Below are 21,813 nucleotides of genomic sequence, written 5' to 3' on the forward strand. Positions count from 1 at the left end.
ATTTATCACGTGACAGGTCATTTGTGTTCATATTAGGAGGAAGTATTCGAGGTCACATTCGTGAGCAACTCGTGTTATTCCGGGACAAGCCGAATAGCGACTCGTGCCCCTCTCATGGCCATTTTTGCGACTGGGTTCCGTCTTAGCGCAAATGGGCATACCTAAAACAATTGTCAACTCGTTGCGTAATGGTTCACATATATTTCCACATATATTATATATATTTCAGATGCAATTAAAAGGACATCGGGACGTGCGGAATTATACAATATGATTGAACATATGTAACTGTGTCTTGTGTATAGTTTTAGGTGCAAGACATATGTAAAATCAAAAATTATTTCAGAGGGATTATTTGACAAAGAAGTCGAAATCATGCGCGCATTCTGATTGGTTTGTCGTATTTTCGCACATAACATTCATCGATAGGGGGACGAGTCTTCTTGCAGGTTACGGAAAGGGGCGAGAGGTGACGAATGTCGAGGTCAGTGTCAGTCACGTGATTTTGTGTATTGTTTCGTCCCGTGGTACAGATTAACCAATTTAATTGCAAGATTCTTAATAGAGGTTTAGCAAACATAATTAAAGGCAAGAACTTATTGACAATTTTCAGCTTGCGAAATATTAGCCTCTAGTTGTCTTGATTCAGAATGAAATTGTGAATTCCGTTTGTTGTTTGTAGTTTAAGGCTTCAGTAACGCCCAGCTGGTAATATTCGGCGGACCCTTTGATAATAATGGGATGTGAAGCGGTTTTTTTGGTGAAGCCTTTTTTTCTTTTTTCTCTTTTGGCTTTGTAAAAGAGAACTGAGATGGGTTTACGTCACATTTCAAATACAAAATTTGGAAGAATGTTCAATTTTCTCCCCGTTCACTAAAACAGTACAGATGCAGGTGACTTCAAAACAGAACAAAGCAAATCGCAGTACTAAACAACATTTTTGTGTGTTTTTTGCACATTTTCTTCTCCTCGTGTAGTGAGTGAGTGAGTGAGTGAGTATGGTTTTACGCCGCTTTTAGCAATATTCCAGCAATATCACGGCGGGGGACACCAGAAATGGGCTTCACACATTGTACCCATGTCGGGAATCGAACCCGGGTCTTCGTCGTGACGAGCGAACGCTTTAACCACTAGGCTACCCGACCGCCCCTCTCCTCGTGTAGGAAAAGCAGATGTGCAGTTTTCTTCAGATTAACAGAAAACTGGTCAGCTTGACATGTTTGTACTCACAACCGCTGGAGAAATGTACTCTTCAGTTACTAAGATTGTGGATGATGGACCCGTGAAGATTCCGGGACAGAATAGGTCTTCAGCAACCCATGCTTGCCGTAAAAGGCGACTATGCTTGTCGTAAGAGGCGACTAACGGGATCGGGTGGTCAGGCTGGCTGACTTGGTTGATGCATGGCATTGATCCCAATTGTGTGGATCGATGCTTATGATATTAATCACTGGATTGTCTGGTCCAGACTCGATTATTTACAGACCGCCGTCATATAGCTGGAATATTGCTGAGTGTGGCGTTAAACAACAAACCAACCAACCCAATGGCGAACATCGATGTATCATGATGTCAGTGACTGAATTGTCTGATCCAGACTCCATTATTTACAGACCAGCGTCTTGTAGCTCGGATTTTGCTGTTGGTGGCGTTAAACGACAAACAAACCAAACAACATAGCCTCCCCTTTACAGGTAAACATGTACACATGCACAAAAGTTAAGCGCCACCACATTCATAGTCTCTTGATTTCACGTGTGGGATCAGAAATACGAAATATGATTATGTATGACTGAATTAGGCTTCCATAGCTTCATGAACCCAGATTTGTCCAGTTACCACAAGGAAAGCGTGCTTTACGTGTTGCTGCAGTTCCCCTACCCAATAAATAGTGAAATTCAAGTTTCAGACACGTGGTTGCATTTTGCTCCTGTGTGAGATTCCCCTTCCAATAGAGGTTAAAAATCAGCCATGGTGATGAGAAAGTTAACGAACACTGGAAGATGGCAAGTGGTAGGCATGAAAAATGCTGGCATGTCATGCAGGGCCATTGCAACACAAATGGGTCGTCATCACAGTGTTATCACTCGTTTGATTGTCAAACATGGTCAAACGAATGATGTCAATGACAGGCATAGGTCTGGTAGGCCAAGAAAGACCTCTAACAGAGAGGATAGACGTCTTTTCAGGATAGTCAGACGAAATCAATTTGCCACTTCAACAGATTTAAGACTGATTACCCATCAGGGACTCTCGACGATGACAATAAGGCGTCGCCTCAGAGTGGCTGGTTATAACGCCAGAAGACCAGTAAAACGTCCTCAACTGACTGAGAGGCACATACGGAATCGTCTGTTATGGTGTCGTGTCCGTAGTCGATGGAACTTGGCCCACTGGAGAAGTGTCGAGTGTCGAATGCTGCTACGAACTGCTGATGGTCGAATACGTGTTTGGAGGCAAGGTAACACTCGTTTTGCACCAAGGAACATCCAGAAGACCTTAGCATGTGGCGGAGGGTCTGCCATGATATGGGGTTGTGTTTCCTTCGGCTGCAAACTTCCGCTGGTGACAATTCGTGGAAACCTGAATGGCCAACAATACCAAGATGCCGTTCTTCGTCCAGTGGTACTCCCTCAATTTTGACAGCCATCCTCTTCAGACAAGACCTGTTTAAATGGACGACAATGCTAGACCACACAGATCTCGGGCAGTTTTGGCTTATTTGCGTCAAGAAGCTATTGCCACTCTTCCTTGGCCGGCCTGTAGTCCGGATCTTAATCCGATTGAGCATTCTGGGACATTCTTGGCCGGAAAATCAAACATCGTGATCCCCCAGGTCAAAATCTCGCCTGACTTGAAGCCGTACTACATGAAGAAAGGATCCGTTTGCCTCAGAGAAGCATTTAACGACTTGTAATGAGTATGGGGCGTAGGGTTGAAGCTGTGGTCAATGTCCGTGGATCATATACACGTTACTGACGTTTCTGTCTTGAAATAGACTCTGCACTCCCTAGGGTGTCTATGTGACACCTGATATGGTCTGCTGATATCATGACAGTTACATGAAAAAGGTTTTTCAATGTTTTCTAATCCTTCAATTTCTGGTCCTCGGTAAAATTCCTTTCTGCTCATGTTCTTTTGGAACACAAGATAAACTTGCTTTGGGACAACTTTTGCATCACATGAGGTTTACATATACGGCTTATAACAATCGTGCATCTCGTTATAATAGTCATCATTAAGTGCCAAAAGTAACAGCTCACAAATATTGTGGGTGGCGCTTAACTTTTGTGCATGTGTATATGTTGTATCCTTAAGAACCAGTGCAATTTTGACCTTGCACATGTTAATGCCACGTAACGGACCGTGTATCCATGGCATCGCCGAGAAGAACATTTCTACATTTTAGCAAGCCCGTGGAACGCTACCCGAGCGTTAATGCCTTATCAAGATCAATTGTACCAAACAATTCATCAATTGCACTGTCAAACAAAATGATGCTTCATGAGACGCACCTACACGATGACACGCTCATTTTGTCAGAATTCTTGCCATTTTATTTTTCAGCATACAAAAAACAATCATACAGTGTTAAACATAATACCATTATGTACATAACCAACACCTTATATATATATATATATATATATATATATATATATATATATATATATATATCTCTTATATTTAATCTAATGAACGAGTTGCTATCAAGCAATAGTGGGGAAGACAGCTTCCTTATTTATTCACCAGTGGGGCAGGATATATTCACCTTGTCGAGAAGACATGGTATCATCACTATTTGATAGTGATTCATAAACACATGCTCATAATATAGTCGGACGTAGACGTTATAAGAGCTGTTACTTCAATACTGGAATCATAATGCACTTTGTGGGAAGTTGCACAGTAAGTCTCCCATACTTTCTGGTACAAGATTCTTTCCAGGTGCAGTGCCAGTTTGGTATTTATATCTTCCAAGTGAAATTCAAACCTTACACCTATAATAACATTTACATTATGTAATGGAAGATAATCCCCCTATCGTCTGGGAACTACATTCTTAGAATCATATGGCTTTGACAAGCCCATGGAACGCCGTCTATGGTTCAGTTGTATATCTAAATCAAGTGAATGTCTTATCGCGACAATGCAGATGTTTTGAAGCATTTAAGGCTGAACGTCAGCCCAGGTGGGACGGAACACCAGCCCCATACAAACAGGACATAACACGATACTGACACACGAAGGTAGAACTTCCAGACATAACACGATACTGACACACGAAGGTAGGACTTCCAGCTGGGTGAACATGTTGCTATCCACTGTGCTTGCACTCTGTTCCCTGTCATGCGTGTTAGGATACACAGTGACCATTTACCCAGAGTATCTCGTACAGGGAGGAAGAACCAACTTCGACCCTGACAGGTGGAATGGTAAAATGGGGCTGGACAACCCCAGTATTTTACCTTACGTGAAGAAAACTGGAGCACGTACGGGAAGATGGCTCAATGCAGATTTAGGCTATTTTGACAAGGTATTCAGCTATATCAAGGATGTATTCGATCCGTGGTAGGAATCAGTTAACAGTGATGACTCAGTCATATTATTTCTCTGTTTTTTTACAGGTATATTTACTTTCCAATTTGCAAAAGTTGTAAAAATCATAGCGTAAATCTTTCCATCAAAGGGTGTAGACCTACACTGAATTTACCATATCATTATTTCGCTTTCGTTTCGTCCGAAGTATTTATTCAGACTGTTAAAGTTAAAGTTTCTCCTAGGTGACGGAGGATCCTAAACGAAAGGGGTACCCCGATCCCGCCTTCTTCCAAAACAAGCAGCTGCAACACAATCTGGTTGAGAAATATCTCGATAATTTGAATAGATATGGAAAACACAGACCAATTATGCTTGAACTGAAAGGTGGGTAAAGGAAGCTTGCATATCTCAAGGGTGACATTCCTTGTACAAAATGGGTTTGATACTACTTTGCACACACAACTGGTGTAAATGTTTGTAAATCCTGAGATGGGTCTTGACTCATTTACCACGAATCAAGAGAGCTGAATATAGCTGTGCTTTCTGTTAATGTGGTGCTTTTACCAGCATCACATTAACAAAAAGATTTTATGGTACGACGGAAGCCAAAATACAGGATTATTGTCACAAATGGCATCGGACATCATTTTGGTCACTGATGCATCAAGTTTCGAAATGTGCTTCACAATTGATCATGGCTTTCTCAACTACATGTGACTTGATTTTCAACAGTATCTCAACTGATGAATTTCATGACATGTGCTTTAAAGATATCTCTTCCACAGGTTACCAATGGCCTCATTGGATGGACACATCTGCACATAAAGGGCATTTTCCAAGCAATCTTGATGCTGCAGCAGAAACCATATCTCTGTTCGTCCAGGCCATACACAACGGTACAAACGGCGCCGACCCTCCGTATTTTGAACCAATCAATGAGCCAAACACATTGTGGAAGCTGGACGTCAATTGGACAACTGTAGTGAATGTATTCGAGCTCGTTGCCAAAAAGGTAAAAGCCATATACCCCAAATTACAAATAGGTGGACCTGCCTTTACTGGTGGAATAACTACAATGGACAAACAGGACTTTCGTCAATGGAGCATGATGACACAATTCATGAACATGTCTCTTGGCCTACTGGACTTTTTTTCATTCCATCCTTTCAATCACTTCGTCGTTCAGGGGAACAGGCATCACTTCTGGGGCCCGAATGAAGCTAGGCTGGTTGGAACCGTGGACATGGTGGAAACATATGCTCTTATGATGACAGGGAAAGACATTCCAATCATATTCTCAGCTCATGGTCTAGCAGAAGTCACAGGCATCGATGTTCAGAAACCATCGACCCTTCTGGACTGGGCCTACATCAACCTTCACAATTCGAATATATTCACCTTTCTTGAGCTTCGATACGTGGTTCAGAGAGCCGTGTCCTTCCTTCTCAACTACACCGATCGGAAAGGCCAAGAAAGCATCAACTACAGCATCCTGGACAAACATAACAACGAGAGAGACATCGCTCTGGCCTTCCATCTGTGGGAGAACCTCACCAGCACTATGAAGTTTCTCAGAGCCGAGAGTCAGTTCCACCAAGCTGAGCGGCAAATACAGAGCCATGTCCTTGTGGAGCCAACTACCAACATGCTAACCGTTCTGCTACACAACTATGACACAGCTCAAGCTGATGTCAAACTAGTCTTTGACAAAGGATGGGTAACCTTGACCCAAGGGACATCAACCTGTTTGTATCTCAACAACAGAAAAGCCACTCAACTGGATAAGGAAGTACCTATTCATGTCCACAGAAGTCAGGTGACTGTCCCTCCAGAAGCCACATGCTTCCTACAGTTTCCCACAGGCTACACGTTCACTCACGTTCCCTCGGTGTACGAAAGTGTGCATTATGGAGACAACATGTTGGTTACAATTGACAGCTCAAAGAAAACAGCTCACATGAACATCGTGCTCAACAGCAATGATCTTCACCACATTATGGTAGCTAAACTTCGCATTTCAGTAAGTTTCATAGATCATGTTGCCAACTTTATCCCGGCTTCAATTACTATTAATGGAATCACGCTGCACTCGTTCTACATACTACACAACCCAAGCAACAATGACACCGATAGTCTCTGGGCAACAATAGAGTATCATGTTCCAACTACAATTCTCAAGAAGAATGCCAATGCTGTCAGTATGACCTTTGCTCAGGACAAAGGCCGGGTAGCTGCAATCGCTCTGTCACTGAGGAAAGGCCAATGAATATCCAGTCAGAGGCCTTAATATCTGAAATCAGACCAGGCCATAACGAATCAGTTTCAATAAAAGATATTCCAAAAATTCTCTGAAGTTTTCTTGAAGTAACCACATGGTCAAACAAAACACACTAAATGTTTATTCATTTCGGTAATTCGGGATTATTTGTGTTGCAACACTTGTTTAACCTTGTTTTAAGCCAGTTTCGGGAAATCAAACGAAGTTGCATATAAATTTCCTAAAACGCCACCTACTCAACTCCAAATTCCTGAGGTCAAGGTAAGATAGGGAGCCCCGATAACTTATACGATCAACGAACGGAGTAATGTTCTCGATGTACGTTACCCAGCGATATACGCCCATGATAACCCGTTTAGAAGAAATCGAAGCAGCCTGTGGATGTCGTAAGAGAAGACTTAATAGATCGCAGGCAGTCATGCTTTGCGATGGCGTGCCATCGTACCTCTACGGCTTAGGTCGTTGTTCATGCTTTCAATCACTAGTTTGTCTGGTCCAGACTTGATTATTTAAAGGCCGCCCTAATAAATATTGCTGAGTGTAGCTTCAAACAAACAGTGGAACAACAAAGTATAGAGCTAATGCAGGAGGCCATGATGGAAAGGGTAATCCCCATCCTGCCTACTTCTATCATGAGCCATGCTGACACGAACTGCTCAGAAATAGCTCAGAAATGTCAACCTACAGGGGAAACACAGGACACGGATGTTCTCTCAGTGTCACACAGGGCACTTATTACACTGCCACAGAGACCCATGTCACCAATGGTACTATTTACACTGACACAGTGTCTAAGTGTTACACAGAACGCTAATAACACTGACACAACATTCTGTTGGTGACGCTAATTACACTGACACGGAGTGTCAATGTCACCAAGGCTACTATTTACACTGACACAGACCCTCAGTAGGGCACCATTTACACTGACACAGCATTCTGTCAGTGGCACTAATTAAACTGACACAGCATTCTGTCAGTGGCACCAATTACACTGGCACAGCATTCTGTCAGTGGCACCAATTACACTTGCACAGCATTCTGTCAGTGGCACTAATTACACTGGCACAGCATTCTGTCAGTGGCACGAATAACACTGGCACAGCATTCTGTCAGTGGCACTAATTACACTGGCACAGCATTCTGTCAGTGGCACTTATTAAACTGACACAGCATTCTGTCAGTGGCACTAATTACACTGGCACAGCATTCTGTCAGTGGCACTAATTACACTGACACAGCATTCTGTCAGTGGCACTAATTACACTGGCACAGCATTCTGTCAGTGGCACTAATTACACTGACACAGCATTCTGTCAGTGGCACTAATTACACTGACACAGCATTCTGTCAGTGGCACTAATGACACTGCCACAGACCCTCAGTGTCACACAGGGCACCAATTACACTGACCTCATTATCGTGTTGTCACACAGGACACCAATTGAAGTTACACTCATCTGGCTCTGTTTGAAGCTGATCCGGAAAGGTTTTTGTAATGATTTGTGACTTGAGTATAAACAACAATTAAAGAGTGGAAGCACTTAACTTCACCATTACCAAAAAGGTAAAGACTGGAAATGATGGGTTATTTTCCGAAAGGCCAGAAAATTAATGAAGCATATTATGCTGTGCTTTTGAGGCAATTACGGGATGCGGTCTTCCGTCAGGACAAAGGACCAGTATAAACCAGTCACTGCCATGGCTACATTCCATGGATTTGAATTTCGTAATTTTCGTAGAACCCAAGAACTAGCTGGAGAAGAATTTCTACGAAACATGGTTAAAATGCCTCCAACATCTTTGGCAAAAGTGCATCAACGTGGAAGGAGAACCTTTGGTGCTTTTACCAAACCACATCCTGAGTGATTCATGATTATAGTTATACACAGCAGCGCCATTTCCAAATTTAGAAATGAATTGTGAGATCTGATGTCAGATTGAAGACTTATCTTAATGCTGATGTCATATTAAAGACTTATTTCAATCCAACTTCTTAGAGGTTTTGTCCGATTGGAGATTTATTTCAATCCAACTTGTGAGATCTGATGTCATATTAAAGACTTATTTCAATCCAACTTCTAAGAGGTTTTGTCAGATTGAAAATTTATTTCAATCCTGATGTCCTATTAAAGACTTATTTCAATCCTACCTAGAAAGTTGTTGTCAAATTAAAGACTGATTTCAATCCTTCTTGTGAGAACTGTTGTCAGATTGAAGACTTTCTTCAATCCTACTTGTACGATGTGTTCTTTGGACTTCGTACTTATGACATTGTATTTTCAGACAATAACCTGAATTTTCTTCCCAGTTGTTCATTGCATTTTGTTATATTCACAATCGATGATAATTGACCATCAAATTGTAAACATGTTCATTTATCCATACTCTTGCATCTTGATGTTCTGGTTTAGAGTGTCCATTATGGCTTTAAGAAACAGAAAATTGTTGACATTTCTTCCGTATGATTGCCCAGGTGGATGCATATACCTGCATATAGTATCATTTAACTCTGGATACAAGCAGCACTTGGTAAATACTCATCGCGATATGTAGAAACCATCTGATTATTCAGTATCTCTGGATAAGCTGGCGGTACAATCTGCAGCTTTACACTGCGTACATTGTTTATACATGTTACTGAACACTCCTACTCACATTAAACAGCGTCTGGCATGGGGGAATTCAAAAGCATGAAGTTTTAAACTGTTACCTTATCCTTGGGCAATAAATCAGTTTAAAACAATGATTTCAAGTCTAACCAGATAATCTCAAGAAGGAGGCGACCACCTATATATAAACTTCAAGACATGCATGTACAGTCGCAATCATACATACATTTAACGGGACTCGATCCCAAAGGAGAATTTGTACTTTACAAAGAAAGTGTTATCCCAAATATAACATTTGTTACATTTGACCACTTTCCAAATGGCATTGTGAATTCATAACTCATAAGTTATTCATTGAAAAAGATTTTCATCTGGCGGTTTCACCCTTATAATTACAAGTATGAAGCGCCAGTGGCCTACAGTGACTGCTATTTTAGTTTTAGAATAAACACAGCTTATTGAGGGTGTGGCTTTGAGGATGAGCATGTACCCTGACATGAACTAGGAGTGATTTCCCAGGATTATTGAGGATTTGACACCATTTGTCATCATTTGCATCTTCCCGCAACCTCCACGAAGACTGTTTATACCGGAATTATGTGAGTGCTGTGTGAAAATGTCCACAAGGAAGGTAGTACCTGGCGATACCACAACAATATCCCGGCTTGCATAGTTAATTAACACATAATATGCTTACACTTGATTTCCAGTTATGCATCCGATGTTTTAGATTTGTTTCTTCTCTTGTTAAGAGTTTTGGTCGCAATATCAAGTTTCGGATGACGTCGAGTTGATATGTCAGACAACAGCTGGGGTGAGAGGTAGAGCTGGGACGGGTAACTCGGGTACTCGGGTCGGGTGGGTACTGAGTAGGACTGGGGTACCCAAAGGACTACCCGAACCCGTGGTTAGTCACGTGATTATATTGTTTAATAGCAAAAAATACTTAGAACTCTATGGTTACACTACAAGTCACTAATGTTGGCATTTCTTTCTGACTATACACACAATCCTTCTGACTTTGTATGTTTGCATAATTATATAACTTCAGTCAACTTCAGTGTAAGCATGACCAGATCGGATTATACGTGTATCTAAATATATTTTGACAGGAGTACGGTCAAACGTTTCCAAAGCAGACATTTTGTACCTCTTCCTTGAGACCTACAGCGGGTACGGGTAGGCTCGGGTAACAGGGGGATGGGTACCCGGGTAGTAAATTTGGACTCGTCCCAGTCCTAGTGAGAGGGGTGTCTGCCACAGGGTCAGACCCGCTGACGATCGGATTACAAATGGTCTCCAGCAACCCATGCTTGTCGTAAAAGGCGACTATGCTTGTCGTATGGCTTGCTGACTTGGTTGATGCTTGTCAATGTATCTCAATTTCGTAGACCGATGCTCATGATGTCAATCACCTGATTGTCTCGTCAAGACTTGGTTATTTACAGACCACCGTCATATAGCTGGAATAATGCTGAGTGCGGTGTTAAACAACAAATATATATATAAGACATGACATTTTTAGCTGCCCTTTCTTTTAAGTGGATCCGATACTAATGTTGGGGTATTGAAAACACTTGTTCATTGTTACACAAAGTGATAGGGCGTTAATACAGTTGTAGTTAACCAGCAACTGAGAACGGGAAACTTGGCGATCACACACACTGACCCTACACATCACAATGTTCACATCGAGGTTTGCGTTCGTCATTGCTATTTATAGCAGTTCCGTGACAGGACATGCTGATTCCTGTTTTACCGGTTAGAGTTATTTTTAGATCTATGTTGATGAGAACAGAAAGTTATATGCAGCTAATATATTTTTTTCTCGATTGAAACGAAATGAGTTTTAGAACAAGGACCATTGACGCTCTCATCATTATGACATGACGATTGACCATTGAGGAACATTCGTGTCACCTTGTGTCTTTCCTGGACAAGTCGAATGGCTACAGAAACAAAAAAAAGTGACGTTTGTTTGTTGTTTAACGCCGCACTCAGCAATATTACAGCTATATGACGGAGGTCTGTAAATAATCGATTGACATCATGTGCATCGATCTACGCAATTGAGATACGACGACATGTACCAACCAAGACAGCGGGACTGACCACCCGATCCCGTTAATCGCCTCTTACAAGCATAGTCGCCTTTTACAGCAAGCCTGGGCCGCGGAAGACCTATTCTCCAACCGGATCTTCACGGTCGAACGTTCGGTGATAGAATCTCCTCCCACCCATATTTTCAGCTTGTCTTGTAAACATCACAACAGCCTGTCAGTGTTACTGTGTTACTCACGCGCACACAGCACGTGTCAGTGTTACTGTTACTCACGCACAGACACACACAACACGTGTCAGTGTTACTGTGTTACTCACGCACACAAAGAACACGTGTCATTGTTACTCACGCACACACAGCACGTGTCAGTGTTACTGTGTTACTCACGCACACACACACACAACACGTGTCAGTGTTACTGTGTTACTCACGCACACACACAACACGTGTCAGTGTTACTGTGTTACTCACGCACACACACACACAACACGTGTCAGTGTTACTCACACACACACAACACGTGTCAGTGTTACTGTGTTACTCACGCACACACGCACACACAACACGTGTCAGTGTTACTGTGTTACTCACGCACACACACAACACGTGTCAGTGTTACTGTGTTACTCACGCACACACACACACAACACGTGTCAGTGTTACTCACACACACACAACACGTATCAGTGTTACTGTGTTACTCACGCACACACACACACAACACGTGTCAGTGTTACTGTGTTACTCACGCACACACACACACAACACGTGTCAGTGTTACTCACACACACACAACACGTGTCAGTGTTACTGTGTTACTCACGCACACACACACACACAACACGTGTCAGTGTTACTGTGTTACTCACGCACACACACAACACGTGTCAGTGTTACTGTGTTACTCACGCACACACACACACAACACGTGTCGAAGTTACTTCCCTGTTCTGCTGCTGGAATGCCGAGATTTTTGTAGATCCACGTTTTTTTGTAAATTTGAGTTAAAATAAATACATCGACTACATAGGTCGACACAGAACGTCCTCAGGTGACGATGTTCCGATAGCCAGCTGTTCATCAAGTAGATGATAAAGGGCAGTATTTAAATAGGACTAGTGTTGGTCAGCACCAACAAGGATACATTGGCTGGTTATTGATTAACACCAGCATGGCGCTATACCGAATGTTAATTCACAAGGAGTATGTTCTCGTTGGTAGAATGATGGGTTATTTCCCTGACTTCTAACTATATCACTATCAACATCCGTGTTATGATAAAAACACAACAGAAATTTTGCATTGATATAAATTACATTTATTTCAGTGATAACATCAATATATTATTTTGATAGAAATTACAGAAAAGATCCGAGTGTGAACAGACTATATGTGTGAACAGTAAAGCCTCGTGATCACTAAAATAATCGAGTTATCCGTAGCACGATACAGATGGATTATCTATAATATATGACATATATTTATACTAAATGTACTTAAATCATAATCATCATCTTAATCAATATATGCAGTCTGAGGGTTTGACTTAACGAGGTTTCACTGTATAGGGAGGGAGAAATGTTCAACATAGATATAAAATAAGATATTTATAGTATCGTTCATAGAGCAGCTAAGCTATGGTAAACTGTGAGTAAAATGCATTAAATTGTCAGTTTTAGCACCCAATTTCAAACTAGGTAACAACATGCATTATACCTGACATAAATACGTGCACTATCACATTTTCAGCATTCCAGCACCTTATCAAGGTCACCACATGGCGCAGGTTCATTAAGGAGTATCACATTCAACCACAAAGTCATGCACTTGAAAGACAAATTCACTAAATGCATTACTCTGCAGTTCGTCAAAGACTATATTTATCACAACGACTGGTCGTAATTTCAACAATGCCATGAACCCAAGTATAAAACGTTACCATATAATGCCCTTCTGGAAACAACGCACACAAACACAGAAAATATACAACACAAACATGTACATGTATGACGTGCAATAAAAGGTAGAAAGAGGCCAAACCATAAATAAAACACACGTGAAGGTATCACAGATATTGACAATAACAGTGCATTTTGAAAGACGATCTGTGATGACATTTGTCACTGGACACATTAAAAGATAAATGAACAAAATAATAAATAAAATATAGTCTTAGATAAAAATCATGAAATGCAAACAGATATAATGTACGAAGTCAACATATGCTATATTTTTATATCCTGGCGGATCCAATGTGATATATTCCTTTATTCTGTCGAAGCCAATATATTATATATATTTATGTCCTGGCGGTGTCAATATGAACACCGGTAATGATTGTTTTAATCATAAAAGGTTTCGTATTGGAATAATGCCGGAACGTTTTAGGTTGGGAATTTCTAAACTTCACTTAAACAGACCGTTTTGCTGGAACTGTCAGCTGTAAATAGAACAATGTTGTTCATACGTAGATTGGAATTTTCAGGACCGTGTAATGTATTGTGGCGGAACTACTGGTTTGAGATTATCCCTTGTAGGCTAAGGGTTTTAGAGAATATACTTCCTCCCCTCCTGTCTGTCTGTCTTTCTCTCTCTCTCTGTCTCTTTCTCTCACTCTCTCTGTCTCTCTCTCTGTGTGTCTTTCTCTCTCTCTCTCTCTCTCTCTCTCTCTCTCTCTCTCTCTCTCTCGTCCATTTCTGTCCCAAGCACGAGCATAAAAACATGCAAAATGGCACTCTCCAGATAATAGATAATAAAATATATAATAATTAAAACGTGTAAACACCAGTGATAACATGAGTCTAGATTATCTGCCGAGACACATTCCACCGTTCTCACATTATAACGAGTTGTTGAGGCAAGTCAAGTTATGAATGTTTTTACTGTCCCAAGAATAGTTGTTCCACACACTACGCATGCGTGGACCTTGTCAGCGCAGTCTGAGCACGTGACGAGATGACCACAGGGCAGGAAGAGGATGGACACAGCATTTATTCTGCACTTTCTGCACGTAGACTGTTCCTTCAAACGTCTGTTTTCAGCCTTCATGGATATCAGTTTTTGGTTCGGGAATTTAGCAACCTTTGATTCCCCTATCCGGCCGTGATGGGTGGTTGGCAATTTCGAGCTTTGAACCCCCATCTTCTGTTTTCTAGTAGGTATTGTTGCATCTTTCGAGGTTACGCTTCCAGCCGAGCCATCCTTAGTTTGCTGTACTGTAAGAGCCTCAAGTCGCCCACAAAGAGAGGACAACGATCTTGTACTTTGGACGTCTGCTGTAGCCTCGCTTTGAACATCCACGCCCCGCGAATGTGAGCATGCTCCTCCTCCAAGATGAAGGTCACTGTTGGCTTCTCGAATGTCGGAGATACCAGGTCGTGCCGGTGTTGAAAAAACTATATTATTAACCTTCTCCCCATTTGGTTTACACGTGACCTTGGCATCTTCCACGTCCGTATTACAAGACGCAGACGAATTTACGAAAGAACTGTTTCTTCTTTGGACTACGCCAAGTTGATTAACATCGACGCTGTTAATAAACTGACAGTGTTCCGAGTATCTCTGATGTTCGGCCACAGGGTCGTGTTCTTCCTCCCAGTCTCTCAGAGTTATCCCGCAGTGGAAACACGTGACCCGGTCAGCTGACCCGATGTAAAAGAACCCGGCTGATGCCAACTGCTCGGGTGTTTTCGGGACATATCGTATAGGCCAAGCAACAAATGAATCAAGTCGTGAGCTGTATGTTTGGTACTGTGGGTGTCTGGGTATATTCGAACTCCGCTTGTACGTCTGATCATGTTCCATGAAGTTCTTCAATGTATCCCTTCATTCATTTGCCAACAAAACCTGCAACATTCAAATAGATAGTACGTATATTAAAATATAATAGACAAAAAAACATGGGTTCATCCAGGTTCATTCTCCACGAAGGTTGTGCTTTATAGTCGAAAAGCTGAATTTCTTTATGAACAGCTCTGTTTTGGCAGTTCATTGACTAACATCAATGGCGAACAGATAGGAAGTGGTTGCATCGTGCATGCATTTTTGAAAATAATGTATAATAAATGATGACCCCCGTTAAGCATCTACGTTAAACGCTAATCATAAAGAGAATAAATCTGGTCACTGATAAGATTTCTGTTCATAACAAACTAATTCTGTAACATAATTTTATAGACAAAAAACACCGGTACACTTATTCACAAGTATTTCACATGAAACCTCAACATGATATCTCACCCTTGGGAGAAAAACATATTCATATATTGAAACGTATCCTATTAAAATAAACTCGAAACATATTTTCCTTCAAAATTTCTTTCATGCACGTCTTAATTTTGAAAATGATGAACAAGTATCTATTTTGATGAAATGAAAAAAAGTAACGAATCTGTGCCAGAGAGGTAAACAAAATCCTAAAGTTCACCAAAAGGAAGAAATTATAAACAATTAACAAGCTCTCTGAAATAAGAATCAGTCTATTTGGCAATGTACTTCTCCGTTTCTATAAGGATTTATATCAGCCTTTGCTGTCGCCATCGTTTATACAATCTAAATGAAATAAACCAATTGCTTCAATGTACACGTGTCAATACTTAAACAGATACGTTACCATTACCAATAGATATGTTACACACTGTCAGGTGAGGTAACAGACCGGTTGAGACTATTTATTTGTTTATCTCAATGAAATTTGAAACTATCATACAAAACAGTAGTGAATTCATAAATGGATGACATACGGAAAACAGTATCACAAAATGGTGGAGGTATCAATAATAAAACTAGACGTAAAGAAAATTAATGTTTCCATGCTTAAGAAATAGAAAGCAAATATCCACTGTTTTTAATATGTCAATCATTACAAACTAGCAGTCTGTAACCATTTAATGGCCTAATACAGACGATGTGTAATTCTTTGACAACTAAGATACGACAGTAAGATCTCTCGGTCGCGTCCATGTTGTTATATGCGGGCACTGGAGTATTAGACAGAACTGCTCCAATGATGCATTCAATAACAATTATGTCAACATCCGACAAGCATAAGACGGAGTCCTGTACACTAGATCCAATAGATGTATGACATGAACATAAATCATTTGGGCAAAAAGTATACATGGCGACACTAACAGGCAAAAGCATATTATGCGACATTATACCCAAAACACATATTTCAAAATTGACCTACAACATGCTACAAAACGAATAGGTTGTTTCCAAATTATGTGATGAAAAACCCCAGAAGCCATAAGATTGAGTTGACCTACACTGAGGTTCTTGAAGCTGTTAAACAGAAATGAACACAAGTCCTGAGCCATATATATTTTCGTATGATATTATCAAGCTTTTTTCTGGAATGACCTTGGAAAATCCCTAATAATAACCTTGTATGAGTCTAATGGTAATGGACATATATCAATATCACAAAGACAGGACTAATACCCCGAAAGGAAATAAACAAAACAACATCTGAAAAACTGGCGACCAATAAGTTTACTGTGAGGATTCTATAAAATTCATCAAAATTAATATCACAAAGGTAACATCTGTGTAAAACCTCCCGATTAACGAGGATTTAAAGGATTTAGGGCAAGAAGATACATTATTAAATCAAGACAAATATATTATCTGTTGCAACATAGTGATGCCTATCAGACAACAGGCTATATATTACCTGTTGACTTTGAAAAGGAATTGATACAGTTTATAGATGACCAACTACTTAATGTTTGTTTTAGAATTTCAATAAGTAGCTGGTTAAAGCACTTGTTTACGAAATTGATTATCTTTCATAATTAGATCTGTGCAGAAAGATTCAGAGTGACAAAAGGCTCTCCACAAGACTGTATGGCAAGAGGGATGACTTCAACTTTCTAAAAGTTAATTTTCCCTTCATGTCGAGCAATATTCCAGACGCTCCAGCCTTTAATGTTTGAGATACATGCTCTTTCTACTAAGATCTCAAAGGGCGTCCTACGACTCTTGCTCAGAAGTTGTTTGATCAAAGTTACAACAGCCAAGACCTCAGTAAAGCTTTCAAAAACTTGTTTGTTAGACATGTGGAGGACATTTATAAATTTGACGCATCAGTGACAAAAATGGTTCCCGATGCCTTTTTCTATGTTGACTTGTACTATATGTTCCCGTATTTTTAGATGAATAATTGACTTGCCATTGCATGTGTTTGTATCGATACGATCATCTTTTCGCGAACACCTGGTATCATTACTATTTGATAGTGATTTATTAATACATGGTCATGATATAGTTGGAATCGTACAATCTGCTTTATGAAGAGATTTCTATGGGATATATAGTTATCTTCTATAATAAAGGATTTATTGATATTGCAGACAATAATGGACAATTCATATATTTTGAAACTATTACCAAAATTTGACTTTATTCTACAATCTCCCTTTAAACCATTTCACATATATCATTTGTACAAATCTAAATGAGGTTCTTGGTACCTCTATAAAATAGTAATGAACAAGGTATGTGAGAAATATCACATGTTGCTAAATAGGAGTACGAACTTGGACGCGGTATTGAAGATGCACGAACATCACTAAGCTATAATGGTCCCAGTTTCAATATTGACTTAATACATTACCCAAAAACTATTTGGTAAATAAAATGGGATACGTGGGCAGTAAAAGGTGGAGATAGTGTTCAAATGAAACAGAAAATACTATACATATATATTCTGGGAATGCGAGCTTCGGCTGGCGATAATAATCCTTTAAACCTTATCATTATTTTGCCAATCATTTTCTACTTTAGAAACAATAAGTATCCAGCAACTGTCCAATTTATACAGGAGATTACTGATTTGTGTAAGTTAACAAGGTATACACCATCATGAATTGTCATAGAGAGTATTTCAATAAGCTTGGTCAAGCTGACATAACATCTTTGTATGAATATATCGTTATGCACATGCAAAACCATGTAAATGTTTTAGAAATAAAAAAGAAGTCAACAATGACCCCTTCTTGTGATAACTAACATGGGGATTTATCCTATCACAAGCAAAAACAGGACAAACATGCAGCTATTAATGGATACATCTTGAGCAACCGATTTGGCGACCTCGCCACTTGCGTAGGTCACTACACTGATTATGTATTGTGCTCTCTCTCTCTCTCTCTCTCTCTCTCTCTCTCTCTCTCTCTCTCTCTCTCAAAGGTATGAAACTCACAAATAATGAGTACAGAAGAGCATTGGTTATATCATAGTATCGGAGCTACCATTTAAGACAAATAAGTGTTCAAACTTTCAGGGAAATATTCAACGCACTTTATATTAAAATAACTGAATAACTGAAAAGCACTGTAAACTAACAACAAAGTTTTTATCAAAAATCAGTCAAAGTCAGTAACTTACGTGTTTGCTGAAAACGCTGAGAGGTTGATCGATTGTTTCCTTGAATGGCGCCCGTAAACACTGTACACACATCATGTGAAGTTCAACTGACCACCAGCTGATATGGCTGATGTAAGGGTTGAGGTCACATTTAGCAGCTGGCGACTGGTTTCCCCATTCTATAAATAGCATATGACTCAACGTGTGTTCGTGTCATGCATAACATACGTTCCTCTAAAGTAAACAATTCATGTCGAACACATGTCAAGCTAACAAAAATGTTCCAATTTCAAGGGCATTAGAGCTTGGAAACAATACGCAACTGAAATGTGAGCTTACAATGCAGTTAGGTGAATCAAGAAGTGCTTGCATCAATCAATAATTTGGCACGACAAGGGGAAGTTAGTTCAAAGACGTATACGTCAATATACATCTTTGTCGTGATTGTCACTAGAAGTCTTCATTGCAGTGAACATTTAATTGAACCAAACAATTAAACATTAATATGGACGTAAATTTCTACGGAAGCCAAAATGGAGATGAAATTCAACGTAAACAATATGGACATCAATTTCTACGTAAAACGATGCCGATGTTTTGCATCTTTGGCTTTCGCTTTGCTCTCAATCTCTAAACCTACATATCCGTCTTCCTTCAGGCTTAATCCAACTGATGCTATTTCTTTGTAACCCCATACTCATATTTAGGCTTTACTCCAGTTTCATATCTCATGAACTCGCACTGACCGTGCTTCATTCATAGCATTAACACACGTCGACTGTGAAAATGTAGGACGATTTGTCTAATAAAAACATAATGACATGATTATATTTCTCAAATGCCAGTGTGACAACAGTCGTTCTTTAAGAATACATCACTAATATCGGTGGTACTTCCATATATAACACACGCTAGTTCCTATATTGGTTTATGTTAGATTAACGAGTATACACACGATCCTATTTCATTACCTTCACCACACAAGCATCCAGTCTTTTCGATACTTCCGCGGGAGACGGCTAAACGCAAAGTGTGGAGGTAGATGTTATTGCTGCGGTGAAATATACAAATATCTGCTTTCTATACCTACTGTCATCACGTGATCCTTCCTATAATAGATCCACGTCGCCAATGAGATGCACATCTCCCTTGAATAAAAATGCTTCCACATAGATAGCCACGTCAACTCTTCATTTACAAATTCATATTTCGGAAAACAAAATTAAAAAGGTACACTTTCGTTTGTCATGCACACATATAAATTATATTTGAAGACCATTGAATCATATAGGATTTGCCAGTATTAAGTCCAACGCATTGTCATGTGTCAACGGTAGAAATAACCGCTTAGCAAGCACTATTTGCACGTGTCTCAGATTTGGGGAAATGCCAAAATCAAAGGTGTAGTTATATAGGTATGTAATACTTAGAATAGATCTCTCATTACCTTTGCTGTATTAATACACATGTATGTATTTCATTGGTTTTATTCAAGGCATAGTTCGTATGTTTTCTAAGGATTAACAGACAGAATATGGCGTTTGGTATTGCGCAGATATTCTCACAATTGTCACGTCGACTATCTGTACCTTTTCCCTCAAAACCTATCTCTTCACCTCTTGAATGCCATCGTTCGGCAGTTGCGTTCATACATAGAACAATGTTTTATCGTGATATAAACCACGCTTCGTTCTTCACTGTTCTTTGCGATTCATCACGTAGCTATCTCATATTCCCACATTAAGCTGACACGTAGTCTCATGGTCTCGGCTATATCACGGCGTGTCAGCTTGAAGTGGGAGAGGAGGCGCAGATCTTTGATGTATACTACTTTGGTGGATATATTGCAGACAAACCTAGAAACATAAATTGTACGTTTCTTGAACGCCTTGGGATTGCAACTCTGCACAGTGCGACATCTTGAACGATTGGGCCATCAGTGTCCCCGTTGTGAATAACATTGTATTAATATTGTGTATTTTGATCAAAACTAATAACTCCCAAATCTTCGTTATGACAAGCCAACACACGAAACCACCAAACCATTCCCATTTCATCTCTGTAATGGAGACTTCATGTTGTATACGTAACTCGAGAACATCCCCCTTCCACTTTGCCGCAATGGAAAATAAAGATTTTAAAATGTACCATGGTGGTACATCATGTTTGGTTAAGATACAGGTACACCCTGCTACTAGTGTGCAAATGGTTGTTGAGTTGGTTCGATGTTGTTGTGTCGGCTTGTTGCATTAGTTATTGAGGATAGCTGGGTTCTACTGTTCTAGTTTACAGTGTGTTATGTCCAGAAGGTGGTAGATGCAGCTTTGTGATATCTGTTTTAAACATATTGTACAGACCTGCTTGTGTCTGGTCTGTGTTTTATATGCAGAAATGTTTAACAAAAAAGAATCTGCAACTTGTTTGCATACATTCCATGTCCCCTAGCCATTTACTTGCACTGACTAAATACATGGGCTGGAGTTCTGAACTCCCATCAACATTGACCTATTTGACTTTTGATCGATTTGGTTGGTTACCTGTTTTAGTTAGTCATGTTTTCAAATCTATTAATCTTTTCACAAAGAGACACAAGCCTTTTTGGTGCTTTTTGAGGGGTTTTTTTTCGGGGGTTACCAGATGACCAGCAGATTTTGAGTTCAAATCAATCTATAAGTAGTTATCAAAACCAGACATCAGACAACCATTTATGGAATGCCTTACTAATACTTTTGTGATGACTGATTATTTTTATTAGGTATTCAAATCAATTAAATGTGGTAAAGCTATCATACAAGCAGTGTACCACATGTGCAGAGGCTATACTTGATTCAAAAGACATACTATTTTGAGGGGTTAGGATGTGATAAACTTGCTATTCTGTATAAGAACATAATACTTATATACTGCCCAACAAGTTGACACATTTGGTTTTTGTTATCTGAAACATT

The 21,813-nt window shown here is 39.9% G+C and overlaps 2 protein-coding genes across 2 annotated transcripts; one reads left to right on the plus strand and one right to left on the minus strand.

Moving 5' to 3' along the window:
- Positions 1 to 4,164: 4,164 nt before the first annotated feature.
- LOC139459015 (uncharacterized) lies at positions 4,165 to 6,886 on the plus strand. The gene is made up of 3 exons (XM_071240460.1): positions 4,165 to 4,537; positions 4,785 to 4,926; positions 5,328 to 6,886. Exons 1-3 carry the CDS (start codon positions 4,313 to 4,315, stop codon positions 6,806 to 6,808), a joined length of 1,848 nt encoding a protein of 615 aa, XP_071096561.1. The 5' UTR covers positions 4,165 to 4,312; the 3' UTR covers positions 6,809 to 6,886.
- A 7,279-nt stretch (positions 6,887 to 14,165) lies between these two features.
- On the minus strand, positions 14,166 to 19,095 carry LOC139459026 (putative inhibitor of apoptosis). The gene is made up of 2 exons (XM_071240470.1): positions 18,887 to 19,095; positions 14,166 to 15,340 (listed from the first exon to the last, which is right to left on the minus strand). The coding sequence occupies exon 2, from the start codon at positions 15,296 to 15,298 to the stop codon at positions 14,357 to 14,359; it is 942 nt and encodes a 313-aa protein (XP_071096571.1). The 5' UTR covers positions 15,299 to 15,340; positions 18,887 to 19,095; the 3' UTR covers positions 14,166 to 14,356.
- Between the last annotated feature and the right edge of the window lie 2,718 nt (positions 19,096 to 21,813).

The sequence above is a fragment of the Haliotis cracherodii genome, unplaced genomic scaffold (genome assembly GCF_022045235.1).
Source record: "Haliotis cracherodii isolate W230 unplaced genomic scaffold, xgHalCrac1.p SCAF_1, whole genome shotgun sequence".
Lineage (NCBI taxonomy): Eukaryota > Metazoa > Mollusca > Gastropoda > Lepetellida > Haliotidae > Haliotis > Haliotis cracherodii.